The 26,678-nt window shown below is 44.5% G+C and overlaps 1 protein-coding gene across 1 annotated transcript in view; it reads right to left on the reverse strand.

Moving 5' to 3' along the window:
- lcor (ligand dependent nuclear receptor corepressor) overlaps positions 1 to 26,678 on the reverse strand; it is a 154,973-nt gene that overhangs the window by 47,132 nt on the left and 81,163 nt on the right. The window contains exon 2 of the mRNA XM_056280960.1: positions 8,771 to 8,836. Coding sequence (XP_056136935.1) covers positions 8,771 to 8,836 — 66 coding nt within the window. The remainder of the gene's footprint in view (positions 1 to 8,770; positions 8,837 to 26,678) is intronic.

Consider the following 26,678-nt stretch of genomic DNA (forward strand, 5'->3'; position numbering starts at 1 on the left):
AACACTCCTGGCAATAATCTGTGTGTGTGTGTGTGTGTGTGTGCGCGCGTGCGTGCGTGCGCACCAAGAAGCATTTTACACAAAATGTAAATGCCAAAGATAAGTGGGAAGAATTCAAAAGTTGTCAAAAGTTTGTGTGGGAGGACTCCCGTGACACCACATGACAGACAGGAACAAAGACAGAAAGACAAAGAGTGACTGAGAGAGAGAGAGACAGAGCGAGAGAGAGAGAGAGAGAGAGAGAGAGAGAGAGAGAGAGAGAGAGAGAGAGAGAGAGAGGAGAGAGAGAGAGAGAGAGAGAGAGAGAGAGAGAGACCTTTGTTTATGACTGGGCTAGCTGTATTCACAGTGGTGGGTAGAGTACTGAAAATCTTTATTCAAGTAAAAGTACAATTACTCCCATAAAAATTTGTTCAGTTAAAATTAAAAATTACCATCTGACAAACCCACTCAAGTATAAGTATAATAGCACTTGGTCAAACTACTCAAAGAATGGGTGTCTGGGTAGCGTGACGGTCTATTCCGTTGCCTACCAACATGGGGATCTCTGGTTTGAATCCCCGTGTTACCTCTGGCTTGGTCGGGCGTCCCTACAGACACAACTGGCCGTGTCTGCGGGTGGGAAGCCCGATGTGGGTATGTGTCCTGGTCGCTGCACTAGCGCCTCCTCTGGTCGGTCAGGGCGCCTGTTCGGGGGGGAGGGGGAACTGGGGGGAATAGTGTGATCTTCCCACGTGCTACGTCCCCCTGGTGAAACTCCTCACTGTCAGGTGAGAAGAAGCGGCTGGTGACTCCACATGTATGGGAGGAGGCATGTGGTAGTCTGCAGCCCTCCCCGGATCGGCAGAGGGGGTGGAGCAGCGACCGGGATGACTCACAAGAGTGGGGTAATTGGCCAGGTACAACTGGGGAGAAAAAGGGGAAAAATTCCACACAAAAAAAAAAAAAAAAACACTCCTCAAAGTACTAGTTACTTTGTGTTTTAAGACTGTTTAGTGTGTATGGGTCAGAGATCTTCACAAGTCATTTTAAGTCCAAGTCAAGTTTCAAGTCTTCGGCCCAGAGTCTGAGTCAAGTCTTTTTATTTGGAATAATAAGGGTTGCATCCACCGTGCATCAGGTTAGACACAGCCACTGTGTTATTTTTGGGGAATGCACTTTTCTTTGGCTGATGTTGATCTCCAATGTAGCTATTTCTGTTTAATACAATTACTATTCTTATTATTTTTTATCTACATGAAGGTATCGACAAGATCACTTTAAAATATCACACTTGCTAGCTGCCTAGCTTACTATTGCTGCCTGTATCTGTTGTGTTGATATAGACATGCAGCCAAACCACTTGCTTTGATATGGAGGGCACTGCGTAGATTTGCCTTCTGCAGTAGCACAGTTACCCAACACAACATGATTATTCCTGCAGTATCTGTGAACATGATCTTTACAATGTAAAGAATTATTGAAGCAATAACACGGGAGCGACCCACTGCTGAATTAAGTAGGGTTAGCTTGCACAGAGGAAGACCTGTGCGTCACACGTAAAGCCCAACAGGACTGTTTTATCCACCCACATCTGCTCTCTACCTATACTTCTCCAAAATTACTGTTTCTGGAATAAATAACAACTGGTAGCCTACTGAGTGAACGCCAACAGTTTTACCGGAACATTCTGTTTAATGAATTCACCATTGATCATCACTATAAAACAAACAGCAACATATGCAAATTAGGGAAAAGAAATAGGCGAAACAAAGCCATTCTCGGCACAACATGAGGATTCTGGTAACATATCAGAGTCAATCCAGAGGTCATCTGACTTAGATACTTATACAGCGTGGAAAGTGAAAGTATTCTTTTTACAGCAGGATGACGGCGGCGCAAACTCATGTTTGCAGCAGCCTCACCCAGTACCGTCCATGCAGTGTCTGTGTCCACGTCTACGCCCAAGTTGTCTTCGTTTTATGGCTGGGAGAGCTAGCACTGGGTCGGCTGGGAGAGCTGCGCCTGGAGAGAGCTGGGAGAGCCGTGGACCACAGCCCTGCCTGGAGCTGCACCGGAAGAGGAAGCACCGAGGGTGGTCTGACAGCACGCGGAAGCGGGGCAGGCTAAGCTAACTGCTAGCCCATGCAGTCCGGCAGTTCCGACAGTCATCCTGGCTGGCGCTCATTCCCTCGGGCAATGAATTTATTTTTTTTTGGATATGTTGCAAATATGTGTTTTTGTTTGGATATGTGTGTCCTTGTACTTTGGATATTTGCTTTTGTATATGTGTTGCACTGCTGTGAGAAAAAATATTTCATTTCATTTCACGCACTTGTGTACGTGAAATTAAATGGCAAATCAATGTTCCTGATTCCTGCCAGTTTGTGAAAGGGCGAAGCAGGCTGCTTTCCAACACGGCCACCAGTGGCGTAGTGTGCAGTTACTGGATTTGAGTTACATTAGTAGAACCAAAGCTTTAATTGAAAAGGTATTTGCCTGATTTCCTCAATTTGTGCATTTGCCTGGCTCATTAAAGAGCAGGGTAACCAAATTGACAGATTTGCTTCAAAATACTTTATACTAAATGTGGGAGATGTATTGCTGTTGACATGTTAAAATGTGTTGAACCATGTATAGAACTGATTTGCAGAGTTAGACCAGTTTTAGGTATTTTTCCCGTTTTCCTTTCTTGATTTTTTGGCTGGTTTCCTTGGTGACGTCGCCGTCTTTCTTTCGGTGCCACGCCCCCAGAGTCTGAACCCAGTGGACGCTGCATATTTTTACACGTTTTTTAAGCTTTGTTTTATATACTTCGCAACATTTTTAATCATACAGAATTGGCTGGGTGGTTACTGATATGTTCTCCTGGGGTATGGGTATCCCAAAACACAGATTTGAGCTCAGTTACCCACCACTTTAATATCAGGAGGGAGCTCGGAGTAGAGCCGCTGCTCCTTTGTGTCGAAATGAGCCAGTTGAGGTGGTTCGGGCACCTGATTAGGACGCCTCCTGGGCGCCTTCCTTTGGAGGTTTACTGGGCACGGCCAACTGGGAGGAGACCCCGGGGTAGACTCAGAACTCGCTGGAGGGACTACATGTCCAATCTGGCCTGGGAACACCTTGGGATCCCCCAGGAGGAGCTGGAGGGTGTTGCTGGGGAGAGGGAGGTCTGGAGTGCCCTACTTAGCTTGCTGCCACCGCGACCCCACCCCGGAGAAGTGGCTGATGATGAATGAATATCTGGCACAAGCGCATGTCTCTTTGTACCGCAAGGGAGACCGGTTAAAGCTCTACTGTGTATCTGTCCGCACATCGCTTGGATGACAGCACATTTTGGTTTATGCAGCAAAATGCATACTAGATAACACACTAGTTGTAACAAAGGTATAAACAGCAAAGGTAGCGAAGTTAAAAGCAGATTACTAGCCCCCCCAAAAAATATTCGAGTCAAAAAGTAAAAGTACCGTTTTAAAAAGGAACGTGAAAAGTTAGTTCTTAAAAGAAAACTTTTTTACTCTTTTCTTTTTCTAACATTTTTTAGAAAAGCAGTATATAAGTTTAATTTATTATTATTATTAGTCATTTGCGTTACTACCAAAATACCTTAGCTAACCTTTTCTTAACACCGGACCACTGTGAAAATGAGTGGAAATGCCTTTTCAAAATGGATGACATTAACACAGTATGAATAGATGATGAAACATATTTGACCATAGAGATGACAGCACATTTCAACAGACTCAACTGCAACACGAGATGAAGAGTCGCTGAGTGAATATATACACTACAAAAAGCTTGACAAACTTGGTCAAGGTGTAATTTTTGTACCCGTGTTGTGTTGGTACAGTATGCCCTTGCGTATTAGTGCAGTGATTTTGAACGCAATCCTTTCAATTGCATTCTGGGAGGGAGGGGTAAAGGGGTGGAATGTGGCGTAAGGCACAATGCTGCCCATGGACTACAATACCCGTAACTCCCTGCTCAACCTCATAGCCCAGATAGCAAAATTGCTGTAGCCTGGACCCGTCCCACACCAACACTTTCATCCGGCCCACATACCACGTGGAATGATGGCACTTGGGCAGTCCGCTCCCGTTTGCCAGATCTGGACCAGAACCAAGCCATAGCAATGCCGCATGTGCCACATATTTACCAAAGGTGGCCCATATTTGTTTTGTGATATTTGGGCCATATTCACCATTTACCACACGGCCCACTTCAGGGTCACATCCAGATTACATGTTGCCGAGAGCACCGCATCTTTGCCAAAAAAGGCCCACATTTGATTTGGTATATTTCGGCCATATTTGCTATTATACATGTGGGCCACTTCAGGCTCACATCCATTTTGTCAGGGCCAGAAGAAGGCCATCAGTGCCGCATCACTGCCTGAAGTGGCGCACATCCAGATGCTATCTGGGTTGAAGCCCGCTTTTCCAAGCTGGACAACCAGGAAGAGAACCTGTTTACCGAACCTACTCCCACGTTGTTCGTCAGACAAGGACTCTGATCGCAACGGAAGGGCGATCTCAAGTAAGGATGGTATCTGGGCAAGATTTAGCCTTTGTGGTTTAGTGGCAGAGTTAGTTTTAGGAGTTGGTCTAATTACCTCACGTGAGAATGTGTTGTTATTTGAAATTATCTGTGAGCTAGATACACACTGCGATTCACGTAGCAAGTGTTACACAGGCCACGATCGTTAGTTTTTTATCTTTTTCCTTTAACTTATTCTTTTGTTTGAATCTGCCCTAGTTCCCAGATAGCAGACACATTTGGGCCTAATCTGGGGCGCTTTTGGTACTTATGGCTCAGTTACGGCACTGGCAACTGTTGTGTGGGCCAGATGAGGCCCAAATGTCATAAACCGGGCCACACTTGGGTTACGGCAAGTGATGTGCGGGCCGGATGTGGCCCAAATGTAACGAACCGGGCTTGACTTGGATTATAGCACATACTATGTGGGCCAGATGTGGCTCAAATGTGGCCCAAGTGTGGCTGAGTTGAGGCAGCCACACTCACCCTGAGTCAACGCCGTCATTCAAGGCCAAATGTGGGCCGTGAGATAACTGCAGATGTGGACCATATTTGGGCCAAAGATTCTTTGCTGTCTGGGTTACTTGAGAAAAGTACTATTGGTTGCATTTGCTCTAAATGGATCAGTTATTCATACTGATCCATGTAGAGTTGCTAGATGGACCATCATTTTTTCAATTGTTCTTTTACTACTTCCATTTTTGTTTCTTCTGTTTGCTACCTTGGTAGACAGATCTCTCTCTCTCTCTCTCTCTCACTTTCGCCAACTCTCTTTTGCCTCAATCACTCCTTCGCTGCACACCATCTTGCCTGTGTATCAAAAGGAATTGAATCGAGTGCAACTGGACTTGGTATATATCCGTGAAGACGTTTCGCCTCTCATCCAAGAGGCTTCATCAGTTCGTGCCTTTCTGACTAGACCAAGCTAGTCTGACTGGCTGGTGATGAAACTCAGATATTTATCCTCTTTGGAGTCGTTATCAGAGCTAACAATGTCCATGGCTCTTTGTGTTCCGATGTGTAGCAACGCCCGTCGTTAACAGAGATATTGATATGCTTGGCTGTTTTTTGTTTTCCGATGTGTAGCAATGCCCGTCGTTATCAGAGCTATTGATATGCGTGGCTCTTTGTGATCCGATGTTAAGCAGCAACAGTCGTTGGGGGTGTTAGTTTTGACTTCGTTAGTGCTCCATTCAGTGGTCATGAGTCGTTGGAGCCGTTAGTGACTGACTGTTGTTCTTGGAGGCTAAGCATCGTTAGCTAAACGTCTTCACGGATATATACCAAGTCCAGTTGCACTCGATTCAATTCCTTTGGATAACCATGATCTGGATGAATGAGAACATTCACAGACATCTTGCGTGTGCAGCCACCTGCAGCCTTTCTCTCACAAACACCTTTTTTCGACGTGCTCCCGCGCGCACACACCCACACATTTCCCCCCCACGCGCGCAATAACGCACGTGCACACACACATACTATACACCCGCGTGCACGCCTTTCAGTGCCCCCCACACACACACACACACACTCCCTCTCCCCAACATATACCCCATTCTTACAAACATTCACTCCTACACATATATTTTCCATATTTGCGCAGCCTCTCTACCTCATAATACCACATTTTATGCCTTGATCATTATATCGCTGCTCATCGATCGTAACTGATCAGTATTTGTTGATAATTACTGTTGATCAGTATTAGTTGATAATTTGTGTTGATCAGTATTAGTTGGATAATGAATGGGATTTATAGGTTTTATTTCATGTATTGTATGATACACATATAAGTTCTACTCTTCTCTCCTCTCTTTCTCTCCTGCTTTGTCATACATGCATACACACACATGCACATACACACATACACACATTCACATACATATACACACAGGTACATACACTCATACACATGCACATACACACAGACACACATACACACTCACATACAAACATACATATACACACAGGTACATACACTCATACACAGACACAGTAGACACACACACACAAACATAGGTACACACGTTCCTGGTTAGTTTTAACCGGTTTTTACATGCATACGCATACACATGCACATACACATGATTTAAAGTCCCATGGGACCTTTATGTCTCTTCTTCAAGTGACACCCACATGCACTTAGGTGCACTCCAACTAGGGCTGTGTGTTGGCGAGGATCTGGCGATACAATGCGTATCACGATACAGGGTTATGATATGTATCATCATACAGGGTTACAATACGTATCACGATACAGAGTTAAAATATGTATCACGATACAGGCTTATGATGCATATCATGATACAGGGTTAGGATACGTATCACGATACAGGGTTATGATATTATCCCGATACAGGGTTACGATATGTATCATGATACAGGGTTACAATACGTATCCTGATACAGGGTTATGATGCATATCACGATACAGCATTAGGATACGTATCACGATACAGGGTTATGATATGTATCACAATACACGGTTATGATGCATATCACGATACAGGGTTATGCTATGTATCACGATACAAGGTTATGATACGTATCACGGTACAGGGTTATGATATGTATCACGATACAGGGTTACAATGCATATCACAATACAGGGTTACAATATCTATCACAGTACAGGGTTACGATATGTATCACGATAGAGGGTTACAATGCGTATCACAATACAGGGTTACGATGCGTACCACGATACAGGGTTATAATATGTATCATGATACAGGGTTACGCAATACGTACCACAATACAGGGTTACAATGTGTATCACGATACAGGGTCACGATATGTATCACGATACAGGGTTACGGTACGTATCACGATACTGGGTTACGATATGTATCATGATACAGGGTTACGGTACATATCCCTATACAGGGTTACGATGTGTATCACAATGCAGGATTATGATACGTATCACGATACAGGGTTACGATATATATCACGATATAGGGTTGCGATATGTATCACGATACAGGGTTACGGTGTGTGTCGCAATACAGGGATTACAATACGTATCACGACACAGGATTATGATGCATATCACGATACAGGGTTGCAGTGCGTATCACGATACATGGTTACAATATGTATCGCGATACAGGGTTACGGTGTGTATCACGATACAGGGGTTACACTACATATCACGATTCAGGGTCACGATATGTATCACAATACAGGGTTACGATACATATCATGATACAGGGTTATGGTGTGTATCACAATACAGGGGTTACAAACAATACGTATCAGGATACATGGTTACGATGTGTATCAGGATACAGGGTTATGATACGTATCTCGATACAGGGTTACAATACATAGCTCGATACAGGGTTACGGTACGTATCACGATATAGGGGTTACAATACGTATCACGATACAGGGGTTACGATCCAATATATCATGATATATTGTGATACTGTAAGAAAGGTGATATATTGTGGTTTCACAGGCCCGTGTTCTTTGTGCTTATGCTATTTCCTGTCGCAGTTTACGTTGTTGTGTTGGAGTGGAAGAGTCAAATGGCTGAAGATAGATTACAATACTGTTATCTAGTGGTCATGGGGTTACACACACAACACAAAATGTTTGTCATATAGTGGTTTTGAGAGTTGATACAGTATCACAAAAGATAATATCGCCATACTCGAGTGTATCGATATTTTCTTACACCCCTAACTCCAATAAACATTGAGTTGAACCTGTGGAACATTCCAGATGTTTGGGGGGGGGGTACTTAAACTGTGCTCAGAGAAAGCATCTTTGAACCTCTGTTAGACAGACTTTCCAACTGGCACCAGTTTGTAATTGTACAACGTTGAGGAATTTTCAGTAAATACTATGAGAAGAATCAGTTTGTGTTGGGCTTTTCTGTTAACCACACACTGCTTTGAATCCTCCACAATAATTAGTGTTGATTAGTATTAGTCTATTTTTATTGATTGTTTTAACAAACTGCTTTCACTGCAATAAGTGGCTGTCCTGCCTGTTTTGTGACAGGACTCACTGACGCCATCCTCTGCCAACTACAGTACCCCGACTGGTGCAACAGTGATTATTCCATCAAGTTTAAGTAGTTTATAATAATAATCATTACATTTAAATAGCACTTTTATACACACCCAAAGCAATTAATGTGTGTTTAATTATGAAATACTAAACATCAAAATTAATGGTTAAAAGATTGATGAGACTGATTTGATAACCCCATTGCACCCACAGGGGTAATAACAGGAATGTTTACCTTGAAAAAGTGTGATATCTCTGACTAGTCCTGGCCCAAACAAGCCTTCCAGGATGCTTTCAAAGCCTGTAGCAGAAGACAAGAAGACAGACTTCATGTTAGCTGTGCAATGAAAAATCAAACAATAGTAATTGGGGCAACACAAAAATTGGGACTTCTGTGCCAAAATCAAGCGCCATTTGGATCTGACTCAGTATCATACTGTCAAAAACAAGAACAACAACAACACCAACTTCAATTAGAAAACCATGATCATTTTTAAGATGGAGTAACTCAAACCACCAAATAATAATAAGAATGTAATACCTAAAATTTCTCACAAAATCAGGTCTGAAATATCCGAAAGGAGTCAAGTCAAGTCAGTTTTATTTGTTTAACCCAACATCCATCCATTATCTGAGCCGCTTACCCCGCTCTCAGGGTCATGGGGATGCTGGAGCCTATCCCAGCAGTCATTGGGAGGCCGCCAGGCCATCACACACACACACACACACACACACACACACACACACACACACACACACACACACACCTAGGGACAATTTAGTACGGCTGATTCACCTGGCCTACATGGTCTTTGGACTGTGAGAGGAAACCGGAGCCCCCAAAGGAAACCCACACAGACACAGGGACAACATGCAAACTCCATGCAGAAGATGACCCAGGACAACCTCCAAGGTTGGACTACCCCGGGGCTCGAACCCAGGACCTTCTTGCTGTGAGGCGACCGCACTAACCACTGTGCCACCGTGCTGCACTAGTCGAATATCACAAATTTGCCATAGGGGGCTTTACAGCAACACAACATCCTGTCCTTAGACCCTCTCATCGGATAAGGTACAACTCCCTAAAAAAACTTTAACAGGGAGAAAAATACGAAGAAAGCTCAGGGAGAGCAACAGAGGAGGATCTCTCTCCTAAGGCGGACAACGTGCGGTGGATGTTGTGTTCACAGAATTTACACAATACAACACTGAAAGCGCATAACAGAATTATAACGGACTTATAAGACATATGAATTATATGATGAGGAGGATGCTAAGCAGTGTCCAGACGCCACCAGAACAGCTGAGTATTGTTTCAAAACTAGCTTGTTTGATTTTATCCTTTACGTCACCAAACACTTCAATAATGATGAACCTCAACTGGGTTCTTAAACATGGCAGTTTTTATTTTGTATGTGTAAGCAGATATCGTGATGTATAGCGATGTCACGGGAAATTCCCTACGATTACTGTGGTGATAATATTTTTCATATCACCCAGCACTACCACAAAAGTGTTTTCAGCTGGAGATCATTCCTGATGCTCCCTGGCAAACTACCGTGGTTCTGAGGACTGGAGGGGGGGCCATGGTCGTCTCCATGAAACATCAATATGACTGTGTAAAAACTTCACGGGCCAGTTTGAATGAATGAATGAATGCCTTTGTCATTGCACAACTGTTCAATGGAATTAAGTGCAACTCCCCAGCAGTACTAAATAAATAAATAGATAGATAGATGGATATAGATAGATAAATAAATAGTCAAATAGTCAAAATAGAAATAAGACACACATTTGCAGCACAATCAACATATAATGTATGCATGCGTAAGTGAAAAAAAAAGTGCAATATCTACTCTAGATAAAGTCTGTGTATCGCACTAACCCGAGTTAACATATCTGACTGCACATGCCAAATGTACAGGCGTTATTGCAGTTTCACGACTTTAATCACGATGTTATTCATGATATTAACCACGATATTAATCAAGGATTTACTGGTGAGAGTGAATTCTGTGCCAGCCGTGCGCCAGACCGTGGTGTGAAACATGTACCGTGACCTTTCTTTTTTTTAACTTTTAGTACAACTTCATTAGTACAGCTTGATGAGTTTTTGTACACGAGACAGAATCAGCACGTTTACATGCTGTTAGAAAAAAGTGGATTTATTGTGTTAGTCCGACTAAAAGTGGACTTTTTACTCTGGCATGTGTACGCTTCAATCAGCCCGAACTGGCCTAGGCGTTCTGCGCATGCTCCATAGTTCCCGCGGCGGTCTTTCATCCAATAGCAACCCTCTGAAAGGGGGCATATCGCCACCTGCCGTACCGGGGTCGAACATACTACTGTCAATAAATCGATCCCCCCCGGTTCTTGTATACTGCGACGACAATTACACGGCCTAATCGAGATATAACCGTTACACGACTTAACTGTGCGTGTAAGGGAGGCAGTAGTAGCAGTAACGACAACAGCAGCAGTCACAACAACTTGTATGGTTACAATTGGCGGTACATATTGTATGTGGCGTTTCCATGGTACCGGCTCGACTCGACTCGCTTTTGTGTCGTTTTTCCATTACCGTAACCTCCTCGACAGACCAAGCGTGGATTTTCGGCTCTCCGTTTTCTTCAATGGCAAAATGTACTTTTAAGATAACTGCGCATCGACCGCTTCGGTATCTCAAAATGTCGGCGACAGCCCATGCGCGCATTGATGACGCACAGACGCAAAGTGACGCGTTTCTTTGACCAATCAGAGGTCTGCATTGATTTCGGTACCCGCTCGTTTTTTCTTTTTCGGTTTTTTTTTAAACTTCTACAAAGGTGGTACCAGGAGGAGTGGTGACAGTTGCCAAAACGCCGGTACTTTCCAGTAATGGAAGACGAAAAAAGGGCGAGTCAAGTCGAGTACCATGAAGTGGAAAAGGGGCATAAGATAATGCGGTTAGGGGTCGATTTACTCTGGTTTGTGTACGCTTCAATCGGCCCCGAACTGGCCTAGGCGTTCTGCGCATGCTCCATAGTTCCCGCGGCGGTCTTTCAACCGGAAGTCGAACTGCGTGGTATCAACAGAACCAACATGGCGAGTGCTAGAAGGAGAACCACGCGTTTGTGGTGACTTGATCTGATCAGAGAAACTCGTTCGGCTTCATCTGAGCCTGACAAACAAACACACACACACACATTTCACATGAAGACGTGTGTGCAACACTTACATTAAGTACTTTTTTTTTAGAGCAAATAGGTACTTTACTTAATAATGAAGCAAGCAAATGTCATTCACTTTTTATTAACTGTAAATACTTTCATTCCACTGTTGCCTGGCAACGGCACAGAGCGAGACACAAATACATATTGCAGCAACCCCCAACCTCTATGCTTCTTTTCTCTCTCCCCCGTGAATAGATTTAAGGAGAGAGGGGGGGGCAGAGCCAGACTGTGTGGGCATCTGTCTGCTCAGGTATGCACACACACACACACACACACACACACACACACACACACACACACACACACACACGTTGTTACATGGATGTTGGTGACTCACACACACACACACACACACACACACACACACACACACACACACACACACACACACACACACACACACAAGACCAGCCATGTCTGTGAATACAAAGGGTCGGAGCTGCAGGTATGAAGGCCTAAAATCCATCATTTTAAATGTAGCCTGCATGTAAATGTAGCCTACATGAACAAAGTCTCGACAAGAGTTCATCACAAGTGATACTTGGAAGACACCAGTCCCAACATCAGCACCGCTTTATGAACGCCTAAACGACTCGAGGGAACTGGTTGATAAACAGTTACCTGACGGTTTGGGTATGTTTTCCAAAATATATAGTATGTATGCCATGGCTGTTATGTGTCTGCTGGGTAAGAACTGAGCTGCAGTGGTTTTTCTTTCACATGATCGATAGACATGAGGTAATTTTCTTCTCCAGAATGACCAAAATGAGGCAGAAGAGGAAAGAGAATAGAGAGAAGGCACGGATATGAGTTTGCATGCTGTGTGTGTGTGTGGGGTTTTTTTGGGGGATGGGGGGTGGGTCGATGCAGAAACTTAATGCTGGTGCTGAACCAATAGATTTTCAAGGTCCAAGATTCAAGACCAACTTTACTGTCACTCAGACTAGACACAGCAGTGCTCAGCAGAATGACATTTCGTTGCCTCCGGCTTACGGCTGCAATGGGGAAAAACTATAAAAACTGACAAAAATAACCAACAATAATAATGATAATCATTACATTTATATAGCGCTCTTCTAGGCACCCAAAGTGCTTCACATTCTTATCGAGACATGGTTTTGGGTTTCCAGAATCTAATGGTGTCCTGGTTACCTATAACGGTTTCCATTATAATCCGGCATTTGATTCTTAGTTAATAAAAAATAACCATACATTGGATGAAAATAAGCCTACTGATTGTAGATGCTTAAATAAATAATTTCCCTTATTTCCCCCCCCCTTTGAGACTTTGAAGTCACATCGCAGTTAAAGTGTCCAAATCGACATCATAAGAAAAGTACACTCCGTAAACGTAAAAATCTCAGTAGTGGATCAAAATGAACACAGTCATAGGTGGGGGCAAAAAACCCAGTACAGCTATGTCTCCTTGTACCACTGGCAAAATTCCCCCATGGCCCCTTAATGCCAACCGTCCATCCGTAGGGCAACCACTTAAAAGCCTACAAACTGTTGCGTAGGTCCACTGATTGCATAGATGTTAATGTAAACTTGCAACGAGGTCAAAATACCCCTACTTCATTCATTCATTCATCTTCAGCCACTTCTCCGGGGTCGGGTCACGGTGGCAGCAAGCTAAGTAGGGCACTCCAGACGTCCCTCCCCCCAGCAACACCCTCCAGCTCCTCCTGGGGGATCCCAAGGCATTCCCAGGCCAGATTGGACATGTAGTCCCTCCAGCGAGTTCTGGGTCTACCCCGGGGTCTCCTCCCAGTTGGATGTCCCCGGTAAACCTCCAAAGGAAGGCGCCCACCTCAACTGGCTCCTTTCAACTCGAAGGATCAGCGGCTCCACTCCGAGCTCCCTCCGGATGTCCAAGATCCTCACCCTATCTCTAAGGCTGAGCCCAGACACCCTACGGAGGAAACTCATTTGTATCACTTGTATCCATGATCTCATCTGTTCGGTTACTACCCAAAGCGGTGAGGGTTGGAATGAAGACTGACTGGTAAATTGGGAGCTTTGCCTTCCGGCTCAGCTCCCTCTTCACCACAACGGTCCGGTACAACGTCCGCATTACTGCTGATGCTGCACCAATCCACCTGTCCATCTCCCGCCCCATCCTACCCTCACTTGTGAACCAGACCCCGAGATACTTGAACTCCTTCACTTGAGGAAACAACTCATCCCCAACCCAGAGGGAGCAATCCACCATTTTCCAGTAGAGAACCATGGCCTCAGACGTGGAGGTGCTGACTCTCACCCCGTCCATTTCACACTCAGCTGCAAACCGCCACAGTGCGCGCTGGAGGTGGCGTTCCGATGAAGCCAACAAAACCACATCATCTGAAGAGCCGAGATGCCATTCTAAGGTTCCCAAAACGGACACACTCCTCACCTTGGCTGTGCCTTGACATGCTGTCCATGAATATCACAAACAGAAACAGAAGTATCAGAGATACTTATACTTCTGTTTCCAAAATTGGCTAATGCTGTGCATGTGCTCGAGCAAGGTGAAATCAGACAAAGGTCTGAAGTTAAATCAAAATTTCATCAAAGTGCAGGCAAAATACATCAAAATATATACTTACTAAAAGATCAGGGTCGGTAAACAATGTTAGTACAACACGTGATGAATATAACATAATCGTGAATATATCATAATTGTGATGAATATTATATAATTGAGATGATTATTGGAGGGGAGGAGAAGTGCATGCAAAGGTCTTCCCAAGGCTCTATCTTGTGGCTATGAGAGTGCGCGCTGTTCCTGCCACCAGTACACTAGTGGAGAGGGTATTTAGTCATGGAGGCCTTATTATGCCCTGTGATGGCCTGGCGGTCTGTCCAGGGCGTCTCCCTGCCCGTCGCCCAACGACCGCTGGGATAAGTTAAAAAATATATATATATATACATGTATATATGTACTCTATAAAGCCAAAGGATATATTTAGGAGATGAGTATAAGTTAAAAAATTGTGGGTATGAATAACGGCTTAGTATTTAACATAAACACACAGGTTAAAAGCAGTGTAAGAGTGTGTGTGTGTGAGTTAGTGGCTGCATGTGTGTGTGTGTGTGTAGGGGGGAGGTTACTGGGAGTTAAGTAGTCTGATGGCTTGGGGGAAGAAGCTCTTGCAGAACCTGGCAGTTCTGCATCGTATGCTCCGGAACCTCTTGCCACAGGGCAGCATGGCAAGAAAAGATGTACTTCATTAATCCCCCATGGGGGAAATTCATCCTCTGCATTTAACTCAACCCAACACACACACTGCCCGGCTACCGCCGTGCAGCGCCCGGGGACCAACTCCAGTTCTTCTTGCCATGTCTGGGTCAGGGGCACAGACAGAAGTATTAACCTAACATGCATGTCTGCTGATGGTGGGAGGAAACCGGAGCACCCGGAGGAAACCTATGCGGACATGGGGAGAACGTGCAAACTCCACACAGAAAGGACCTGGGAAGCAGAGGTGTAAAAACCAGGTCCAGAAAGTAAAAGTCCAAACCATGTATTTGCTCCACTCATGCACTACACCAGCAGATTCCAGTCAACACCACTCCTCGACGAGGTAGGGAAAACTAGCTAATGAAATCAGCTGGTTTAGTAACATGGTTGGAGCAAACACACGGTTTGGACATTGACTTTCTGGTCCTGGTCTTTACACCTCTGCTGGGAAGGCCTGGGGTTTGAACCCAGGACCTTCTTGCTGTGAGGCCACCATGCTGCCTGGCCATGAAAGAGATGGGTGGGGTCCCTAACAATGTTGGTGGCTTTGGTGAAGCAGTGTTTGTGGCATTATGTCCTGAATGTATGGCAGCGAAGTCCCAGTGATCTTCTCAGCCATCCTCACCACTCTCTGCGGTCTGTGGCACTGTAGTCTCCATACCAGATAGAGATGCAGTACACTCTCTATGGTGCCTTGGTAGAATGCGGTAAGGATGGGGGAGGGGGGGGTGAGCTCTCTTCATGTTGCAGGAAGTGCAGGCACTGCTGGGCTCGCTTGTCTAGGAACACGGTGTTTAGGATCCAGGTCAGGTTGTGCGTGATGTGCATCCCCAGAAACTTTGTGCTCTTGACTGACTCCACGTTGGTGCCGTTGCTGGAGAGAGGAGGGTGATTGGGATGCTTCCTCCGGAAGTCAACAATGACCTCTTTTGTTCTGTTGACATTCGGGGACAGATTGTTGGTGTTGCACCAGTCCACTAGTTGTTTCACCTCCTCCCTGTAAACCAGGTGCTGCTCGTCCCAGATGAGGCCAACTACTGTTGTGTCGTCCGCATTATAAATGGAAAGAAATGTAAACTTTTAAAACTGACCATACATGGGGGAGGGAACACACACACACACACACACACACACACACACACAATCACATAAGGCACCTGAACTGAGCAGTGTGAAGCCAGAGTCCAACTACAACATTATGGGGGCATCTGGGTAGCATAGCGGTCTATTCCGTTGACTACCAACCAACACGGGGATCGCTGGTTCGAATCCCCGTGTTACCTCCCAGATAGCAAAGAATCTTTGGCCCAAATATGGCCCACATCTGTAGCCATCTTACGGCCCACATTTGGCCTTGCATGACGGCGTTGACTCAGGGCGAGTGTGGCTGCTTCAACTCAGCCACACTTGGGCCACATTTGGGCTACATCTGGCCCACACAGTACGTGCTGTAACCCAAGTCAAGCCCGGTTCATTACATTTGGGCCACGTTTGGTCCACACAACATTTGCCAGTGCTGTAACTGAGTCATAAGTACCAAAAGTGCCCCAGATTCGGCCCACATGTGTCTGCTGTCTGGGAATTGGCCGTGTCTGCAGGTGGGAAGCCAGATGTGGGTATGTGTCCTGGTCGCTGCACTAGCACCTCCTCTGGTCAGTTGGGGCGCCAGTTCAGGGGGAGGGGGAACTGGGGGGGGGGTAGCTACGTCCCCCTGGTGAAACTCCTCACTGTCAGGTGAAAAGAAGCAGCTGGCGACTCCACATGTATATGGGAGGAGGCATGTGGTAGTCTGCAGCCCTCCCCGGACCAGCCGAGGGGGTGGAGCAGAGACCGGGACGGCTTGGAAGAGTGGGGTAATTGGTCGGATACAACTGGGAAGAAAAAAAGGGGGGGGGGATCCAAAAAAGAAAAAAAATGACAGGTTAAGGGGTGATTTGTAGGGGCTGAAAAAGCTAAAGCTCTGTTAGATCTGGGCAGGGACGCACAATCCATCCATCCACCCATTATCCCAACCGCTTATCCTGCACTCAGGGTGGCGGGGATGCTGGAGCCTATCCCAGCAGTCTTTGGGCGGCAGGCGGGGAGACACCCTGGACAGGCCGCCAGTCCATCACAGGGCACAAGTAATTTGTAAAGTAGTTACGAAATGTGGGTGTTAAGTCCTTTTTAAATTCCTTTGTATTAACTATTGAGCTGTAAACTAGTGATCTGCTGCACCATTCACGCGTAAGGCATGTTGTACCCAGCACAGCCATAGTGAGGCGAACATCAGTTACTAGGCAAACACCGCAGCAGCCACCCAAACAAAAACCGTTCACACATGTAAATATGCAGCTGCACACCTGTGTGTGTGTGTGTGTGTGTGTGTGTGTGTGTGTGTAAACTGTCAAGGGACCCAGTTCATTCAGAAAGCGTATTAGTGGTTACAGCGGCGTTGTAGTGGGGGGGGGAAGGATCTACCAGGGCCCAGAAGGAAGGGAGGGGTGGGGGTGGGGGGCTCGGGAAGCCTGGAATTATTTGTTTGTTTAGGTTTGCAAATTTGTATTATTATTGTTTTTATTTTATTAACTAATTAGTGTCATAACACCAGTTAAAATTTGCTCAATACATCGGATACAGGACTTTCACCCCTCTATGAGGCCCCTCTCACCCCTTTCTGAGGCCCCTCTCACCCCTTACAAAAGGTGCAAAATGGTTTAGTCCGCCCCTCACGAGCGTCTCTCGGTGCAGCTCATCTAGTCCTGTCGTGAGTGACTGCTGACACGAGCACCAGCACAGAGTCACGTCTTTCCCAAAGAAAAGCAACATCTGGGTTCCAGAAGAGAAAACAGGAACGGGAGAGAAGGCAAGATGAGGGAAAACAACCGTTGAGCAATTTCTTCCAAAAGAAAGGTGAGCTAGGAGCTTTTAAAAGAAAGGTGGCTAGCTAGCTAGCTAAAGAGGAAAGCTATGACAGCTAGCTAGCTAAAGAGGAAAGCTATGATAACTAGCTAGCTAAAGAGGAAAGGGGCCCACAGAGACTGCATATGTATAGGGCCCAGAATTTTGTGCTACACCCCTGATTGGTTGAAAACATGGAAACAGTGGAGGACTCCCGTTAATTTTCACCCGAGTCCCCGACATTCACCTCCCCACCCCCCTCTCTACTAGCAATCGTGTGTGTGTGTGTTTGTTTGCGTGTGTGTGATGTATGTGTAGATGAGGTGATAGTGTCAGACACAGATAAACAGAATCCCATGTGTGTATGCATTCAAAACAAAGGACACATTCACAAACACACATATGTGCACACATGGGAATTTGTACAGAACACAACTCCCAACGACCACGTGCACACCATTAATCACCGTCACGGACGGATTCAAAACCATACTCCACCCAAAATAACAACCGAGAGTTTTGAGGAAGTTTTCAGAACGGTTGGGAACGTTCTCCTGACGGCCTGCGCCACATCGTTCACAGCCTGACCATTCAGTCGCTCACCTGCTCCCTCACGTCTCCTCAGCGACCCCTCGCTTCACCATTGTCTATACTTGGAAAAACCCACAAACATCGGCGGCGCGGTGGCGCGGTGGTTAGCGTGGTCGCCTAACAGCAAGAAGGTTCTGGGTTTCGAGCCCCGCCCCCAGATAGCAGACACATTTGGGCGTAATCCGGGGCACTTTCGGTACTTACGGCTCAGTTACAGCACTGGCAACTGTTGTGTGGGCCAGACGAGGCCCAAATGTCATAAGCCGGGCTTGACGTGGGTCACAGTACGTACTATGTGGGCCAGATGTGGCCCAGATGTGGCCCAATTGTGGCTGAATGAGGGAGCCACACGCACCCTGAGTCAACGCCGTCATGCAAGGCCAAATGTGGGCTGTAAGATAACTGCAGATGTGGGCCATATTTGGGCCAAAGATTCTTTGCTATCTGGGCGGGGTAGTCCAACTTAGGGGGTCGTCCCGGGCCGTCCTCTGTGTGGAGTTTGCATGTTCTCCCCGTGTCTGTGTGGGTTTCCTCCGGGGGCTCCGGTTTCCTCCCACAGTCCAAAGACATGTAGGTCAGGTGGAGCACCCGTACTACATTGTCCCTAGGTATGAATGTGTGTGTGTGTGTGGGTGTGGCGGCCTGTCCAGGGTGTCTCCCCGCCTGCCGCCCAGTGACTGCTGGGATAGGCTGCAGCATCCCCGCGACGCTGAGAGCAGGATAAGCGGTTTGGATAATGGGTGGAGGGATGGATGGACGAACCTGCTCCCTCACGTCTCCTCAGCTACTCCTCATTTCAAATTAGCATTGTGTGTACTTGAAAAACCCACAAACATACAATCGTACACGGCGCTTATAACCAAGTTGCATGAAAACCTCCCCCATGCAGAATTCATGAAGCCTACAAAGGTAGCTTTGATTGCAAAAAAAGAAAGGGCCTTCAAAGTATTTTCAAAAGCGCCAATTTTTTGCTTCCCTCCCGCTGTCAATGTGCACGGAGACGCAGGGGAAGTAGGCGCGCCTTTCAAGTCGGGAGGGAAATAATTAGGGTGTCGCTCTGTAGCATGAGAAATCAGCATTTAAAGTCAAAGGTGCACGGGCTCTGCACGATTTGGACCATAAAATGGAAGGCTTCTCAAATTTAAAGGGACAGTATACCGCAGATGTATCTGTGGAAAGGCTGGTGGGCAAGTGAGTCCCTGAAAGAGCAGAGATGTGATTGGCTAGATGATAGCTGTGATGTGATTGGCTAGATGATAGCTGTGATATGACTGGCTACAGTATAGCTGTGATATGACTGGCTAGATGATAGCTGTGATATGATTGGCTAGATGATAGCGGTGATGTGATTGGGTGGATGATAGCGGTGATATGACTGGGTGGAGAAAATCAGGAATGTTATTGGCCTGATGAGATAACAGTGACAAAGTCACCCAGGCTTCAGGCAAAAAGGGAAATGTAGGTCATTCATGTTACATACCCCGAGCCCAAAAGCACTTGCACATGACAGGGTACTGGGAGAACACACACATATCCACCCACACACACACACCCACACACACACCCACACACACACCCACATGGCATCAGAGATTATGTCAGTGTGCTATGTGAAAATGCACATGGATGGACACACACATGTACAGCTATCAAAAACCTCAAAAAGATACATGTCTGTGAATGTTCTCATTCAAAAAGATACACAGAATATAAGCAAACATAAGCATGCACGCACTCACACACACACTCACACACACACACACACACACATTTTAACATGTACAATTCCAAGTAAACACCCATAGAGCCCTTCCCCAATAACTGAAATTCCTTTGTGGCAATTGATTTTACTGAACAAAATTTAGCTGCACAGCCTTGAGACACGTGACACACATACACGCAATCCTATACACACACACACACAAACACACATACACTTATATATAACAAGCATTAGGGGGAATCACAAGACCAGCACATCAGGCTAATCTACATGCATGCCGGGCAGGACAAACAGCAGCCATTATCATTGCCCTACAGATACACACACACACACACACACACACACACACACACACACACACACACACACACACACACACACACACACACACACCAATTATATCCTCATATACAGTATATCTGGCTTAACTAAAACGTACAACTAATAAAATAAGAACATGCGTGAAAAAAACGAACAAACCTCCCAAAAGTTTCTGAACAGGTAAAACAAGGCTGGACGACACCTTTGACCTTTTCCTTAAAACTTTTCCTTAAAAATATTCCCCACAACTTCCTCGCAACAGCTTTGATGTTTGCTGTCAAAGAGCCAGATAACAGAGTTTCACAGGCCGAATGAAAACTGCTCTGTTTTGTTTCATCTGCAGAAAATTCGGGGACGTTCAGCACTTGATGTCTGCAAGGCAACCTCTGGAACTGGGTTAACTGTGATGTGGACCTGATAGGAAAATAGAGGTGGTGTCGCATGGGTGTGTGGGAAAGATTCATTTGTGGACTGGCCTAAGAGATGCAGACAGACAGACCGACAGACAGACAGAGATAGATAGCTAGATAGATATACGTAGATAGACAGACAGACAGGCAGACACTCTGTTGTCTTTTTTGAGGAAATCTTTTGCCACAGCCTCTACATTAAAATACAACTTTACCTCTATGCAAACTTACATGTATATAGTATCTATCCATATACTAACAAATGTGTACACAGGTATAACTACATAGGGCAAACATATGTACATGGCATTCAGAGGGGCATGACAAACATGGGTACACCAATACAGACAAAGACGTATTAGACCTCTATGTGGAGAACAAGCGGGGCCTAAAATCAAACCCTGTGGGACACCACAAGTAAAGCTAATGGTAAATGATGTACTAGTTCTCATTAAAACAGAGAAATTTCTGATAAAACCTGAACCAGTCCAATATGGTGTCACTTACACATATCCAAGCTCTGAGGTCTAGAAAAGGGTGTGGTCCACTTAGAGACGAAACGGCATGAAAATTTCATATCACAAATGTGCTGATTGTTCAGGAAGTACTGATACATACACTGAAGTCATTTCACCAAGTTTTAAACTGAAAACCACAAATAAATTTAGCAGCACTATGCACTTTTTGTTTGCATAAATATTAAATATTAAATGATATTTAAATATTAAAACTAAATCAAATGTGCATTAAAATTAAAAACGGCACCATGAGGCCACGAGAGGTAACTGCACTTTGTGCACATTGCCGATAAGAAAACAGCAACCAAAAAGAAATTTCTTCACTTGGTGAGGGTGAGGGGATCTAGACTAGGTATCCTGAGGAGTGGGCCATACTAGTAGTACATGTTTAAAACAGGAAAGGAAAGTGCAAAATGCTAGAGAGTTGTTGCTAATGGGCAAAATGACATTTAGAGAACTTCATCTTAGATAGCCTGCTCAAGCACCACGAGTGAGCTAGGCCTCAAAAGATCACAGCACCACAGTGTTGTGAGACATCACAGAAAAATCCCTATCAGCAAGGGAAATGTGGAGTCTGATGCCTTGTATATTGTTAATGATAAACCCAATATTTCTCTGGGGAGGGTTCAACACAAACAGTGGGCTGAGGGTGTACTGCTGAGTCTATGACTATGAACAGAAACCCGAAGTTACAGCCGTTCTTCAAAAACAAGGCGAGAGACAGATGTTGCTCTGGCGTCTAACAGCTTTCTGATATTTAGACATTAGGTCTTTTAAAATGTCAAGAGAGAGACTCAAAGGTTATTTGTCTGTCATTTTTGTCTGTCATTTTGATCTGCTTTGCCACACTCGCTCTCTTTATAGGTCAACAGTGGTCATTTAGTCAAGGCAAGGCTTTTGCCCTGCAATTTTTGTTCTTAAAAGGTTTGACTGAGTCAGAGAAAGCAACACAAGTACTTCTCAAACGCTCAATTTGTTCCCCAGTTTTCACTGGCACCTCAGCGGTAGCACGTCTAATAACATGCATTAAATGTCGTTTCTGTGAGGAAGGCGTCCGAGAATAAAGAAATAGAGGTGGAGTTAAAAATACAACAGCAGACGGGAGCACAGTGTCTGGGAGCAGTTTAGAGGAAAAATGCGTTAAAAACAATAGTTTTGGCCTTATTTTTGGTCTCCACACTTTTTAAAGTAAGAGCAGAGACCAGATGAGGAGCTGGGCAACGTATTGATGTAATATCAATATCATGATATAAGATTAGACATTGTCTGGGATTTTGGATGTCGTAATATTGTGATATGCCATATGTTGTCATTCCCTGGTCGTACAGGCTGCATTACAGTAACGTGATACTGTTTTTTAAATGATCAGACTGTTTTAGCCGAGTGACCGGAACAGTGAACGTCTCTACCTGTTCGGTCATCATATCCACATTACTAATGATCATTTCTCAAAATCTGTGTGTTTGCAAATATCTTGTGAAAGCATCAGTACTCATCCCCAAAATATCACCACATTATCGATAGAGGTATTCAGTCAAATATATTTTGATATCTGATTCTGTCAATATCACTCAGCCCTAACCAACGGATAGCATCAACTCCAGTATCTTTCCTTTTAGATGAATAAGGCCCCGTAGTGTACCGAATACGATTACGAGACTCATCAGGGTTCAGAAGGTCAGAAGCCAGCGCATGCTGAAGGCAACACACTGATCTTAACTATTACAAATAATTCAGTATGTACAATAAGGGACAACAGTTCTGAGAACTCTGGAATGAATCCATTTTTAACTTTTGGGGCCGCATCCATCCATGGATGGATGGATGGATGGATGGATGGGGTCCATGTATTAAACCAGAGGGCAATGAGACTTCGCTGTTCATCACAAATGAGGAAACGTTACCGAATGAGATGAGAAAATGTTTGAAATCTGCCCCAACGTGACAGACTGGGTTGGTGAATCTAAGAGAAGTTGGCGGAACGGTTTTGACGAGAGGGGCAAAGTCACCATCATTCACATATACCCCAGTCATGGTAAAACAAGCCAATGTCATCCCCAAAAATTCTGAAGAAACATCTCAGAAGATTCTCAGAACATTTACTTGATGGAATGCAATCAGGCCTTGCTTGGCTACGCGCATTTACAAAATACACAGACTCTTTGTTGGACTAAATGTGAGCTACAGAAGCAACCTAGCGAGCTCCTCGAATGAGGAAACGTAATTCGCTTTATAACCACTTAGTTATGCAGTCTCTTCTCCAGGGCAACTTAGAATCAACTGGTTGTCCAAGATGTTCAAAGTCTTCATCAAGAACAATTTAAACCCACACTTCCCTCAATGGACAGTTTACCTTTAGGCAATCTGTCCCTTCAGGGAAGTTCCAAGTACTTTATTTGTCACATGCACAGAAATACCAAGTAAAACATGCAGTGAAATGAAGTGAACTTATTGTTGAAGGACAACCTCGTTCACCATTAGACACCCCCCCCCCCCCACCGACCCTAAACACACACACACACACACACACACACACGGTGTGAACACTGAGATTGTTGCTGGTCTTTTTTCATGGCCATTTCATCATTTCCGTTGTCATTCCGGACGATAATATCGAAATCTATAAATTTAATCTTATCATAACACCAAAAACAAAAAGCTTCCCTGTAAAATGATGACCATCACACTTTTGCCTCCAGTCACAACAGTTTTTAGCAACGCCTGTCCGCCGCCTTTGGCACATAATTAATGCGTCACCATGTCAGTGTGACACACCGGGCATAATTCTGATATCTGTCCCGGTACTGGGAAAACATTTTTAAGCATCATTGGCTGATATCGACAAGCTGAACGATATATTGTGCACCTCTTCTAATTATTGGACGATTAAACTACACAAGGTTTGCACGCTGGCATTCGAGGAGGAACAGGATTGGCATTTGTCATCCCCTTTTATTGGCTCATCGTAGCTTCCTGGCACAGAATCAGCCGGGGAACCCTTCAGTCTTAATCTCACCTATTTAAATGCTATTCCAACACCGCACAACGGGCCCTTCAGCAGTTCCCTTTTACAAGACCGTGGGGGACGTTTCAGCATGCTCCAACACAACAGTAGCTACTATGTTCACCAGAACAAAGAGACGCACTAAAAAGGCCCCCATTCCTGATGCCCCCATACTTTTACTTATTTGTACTGAGCGAAGATGCTCAGAAATCTGTAGTCATGTGTTTGGGAAAAAAATATAAAGACATGCACAAAACAAAGGGCATCTCTTCTAACAAGAAAACTGAAGGAAGCGTGGCAATTAATCTGAAATCATGAGGAGTAATTGGGACAGGTTAGGGGAGAGAGAGAGAGAGATTAAAAAAACTCCTTTATTTACACTGGAATAAATAATTCATTCCAATGAAATGTCAACAAATTGCTTAAAAACAAAATCATATTTCATGCAAAAACAGGGCTGAAAAACAATTTATCATCCATTACAGAGCAGATTATATAGCACCACGTTGTCATAAGATCATTTAGACTATTCGTGGCCATATGAAATGAAAAATCCACCCATACTCCTGAGTTCATTAATGCCACAATAAGAGGAGCTCGAGACAAGCAACATTTCTCTGTCTTGTTTTTGCTACTCTTATAATATAGTCAATTTTGCCTCGCCTACCACAAAATTTAGTAGTTGCCGTTTCTTTGCATTATTCTTGCTGTGCCCAGCACCAAACATGAAAGTGGTTATGGACCATTTATAACTCAATTTCCTGAATAAAAGTCCTAACATTTTGAACAAAGACTCAAGCCTTTTACATTCTGGAAAACAATGATAAACAGTTTCTGGGCTCTCACAGAAAGGGCATTTAGTAACGCTGGGTTAATTTTAGCTACAAAGACATTAACAGTTAAAGCCCCATGTAAAATCCTCTGCTGAGGATCAGATCACCTGATCTCTTATTTAAGGGAGCTTTATAAAAAAAAAACCCATACTGGTGCAACATTTTTTCCAACATTTGATTTGTCTCTCCACACTGTATCATGTTTACCGTTCAGTTTCATCTGCTTTAAGACCTTTACACAGTATCTAGATATTGTTTTTCCAGTTGACATCAGAAACCTCAACATATTTAGATTCAAGTAATGGTCCCGTAAATCCATTTAATCTTATGGTAAAGCCCAGCACAGTGTCACCTTGATCTGAAAATTCTATCCACACTTATATCCTACAGCATTACCAGTTCTTCTTTGGTCAGTTTTTTAATCCACAAATTCAGAACATCTCTGATGTAGCGATGGAAGCCACCACTTCTGTATCACCAGGACATTGTGTCCAGATGAACTGATTCAACTTTCTTTGACCAGGACCCGCAGCATCCACTATATGGCTCAGTTCGACATTTCCAGTGACACACAACTTTTCGGTGAGGCCAGAGTCAGTTCTGTCCTGTACATCCCGTCTGGATCCCTGTATCAAGGGTTCTTCTAAAAAGCCAAATCAGAGAAGGTGTAGGCTCCAGACAACTCCATTTGAAAAGGTTTCATGCTTTAAAAACTCCCTGGTGAAAAGAAGGCAATCCATCCGGTCATACACGCCTCGAGTCCAATAGAAACAAAGACGCATCTAACCCTTAATTGGCTCTTTTTCTTAAAATAATACTTGCCAAATTTCTCTCTGCTACATCATCTGTGCCTGTAAGGTAATGTTGGACAAACTGTAATCTAAAAGTTGCTACCCTACTGGAAAGACGCACTAAACCATGTCCACTTTCTTCATTGGTCAGAAAAGGTACACTCTGAGGCACCCAACGAAGTTTATCCCAGAAACAGTCAACCATAACAGATTCTACTTCATGTAGCAAGCCTGTAGGTGGTTCCATACGTGCTAGTTTATGCCGCAAAGTGGAAGAAACCAAGTTATTTATGATTAGTGCTCAGCCTCTATAAGACATTTGTGGTAAAAGCCATTTCTATTTAGCTAATTTACCTTTTACCTTCTCTAACACTCCCCCAGTTTTTCTTCACTACATCTTATCTCCCAGATAAACCCCAAGACATTTCAAACCATTTCTTTTCCATTTGATTCCTCCTGAGAGACTGGGTAAATCAGAAAACCAACTTCCCACTGCCAACGCTTCACTTTTTGCCCAATTTATTTTTGCTGCCGAAACATTCCCAAAATTAGTCACATGTTCTCTAGTTTATCAATTTCTTCCTGTTTTTAATAACAACAATAAGATCATCTACATAAGCCAATAAAACACAATTCG

This window comes from Lampris incognitus, chromosome 5, assembly GCF_029633865.1.
Source record: "Lampris incognitus isolate fLamInc1 chromosome 5, fLamInc1.hap2, whole genome shotgun sequence".
Classification (NCBI taxonomy): Eukaryota; Metazoa; Chordata; class Actinopteri; order Lampriformes; family Lampridae; genus Lampris; species Lampris incognitus.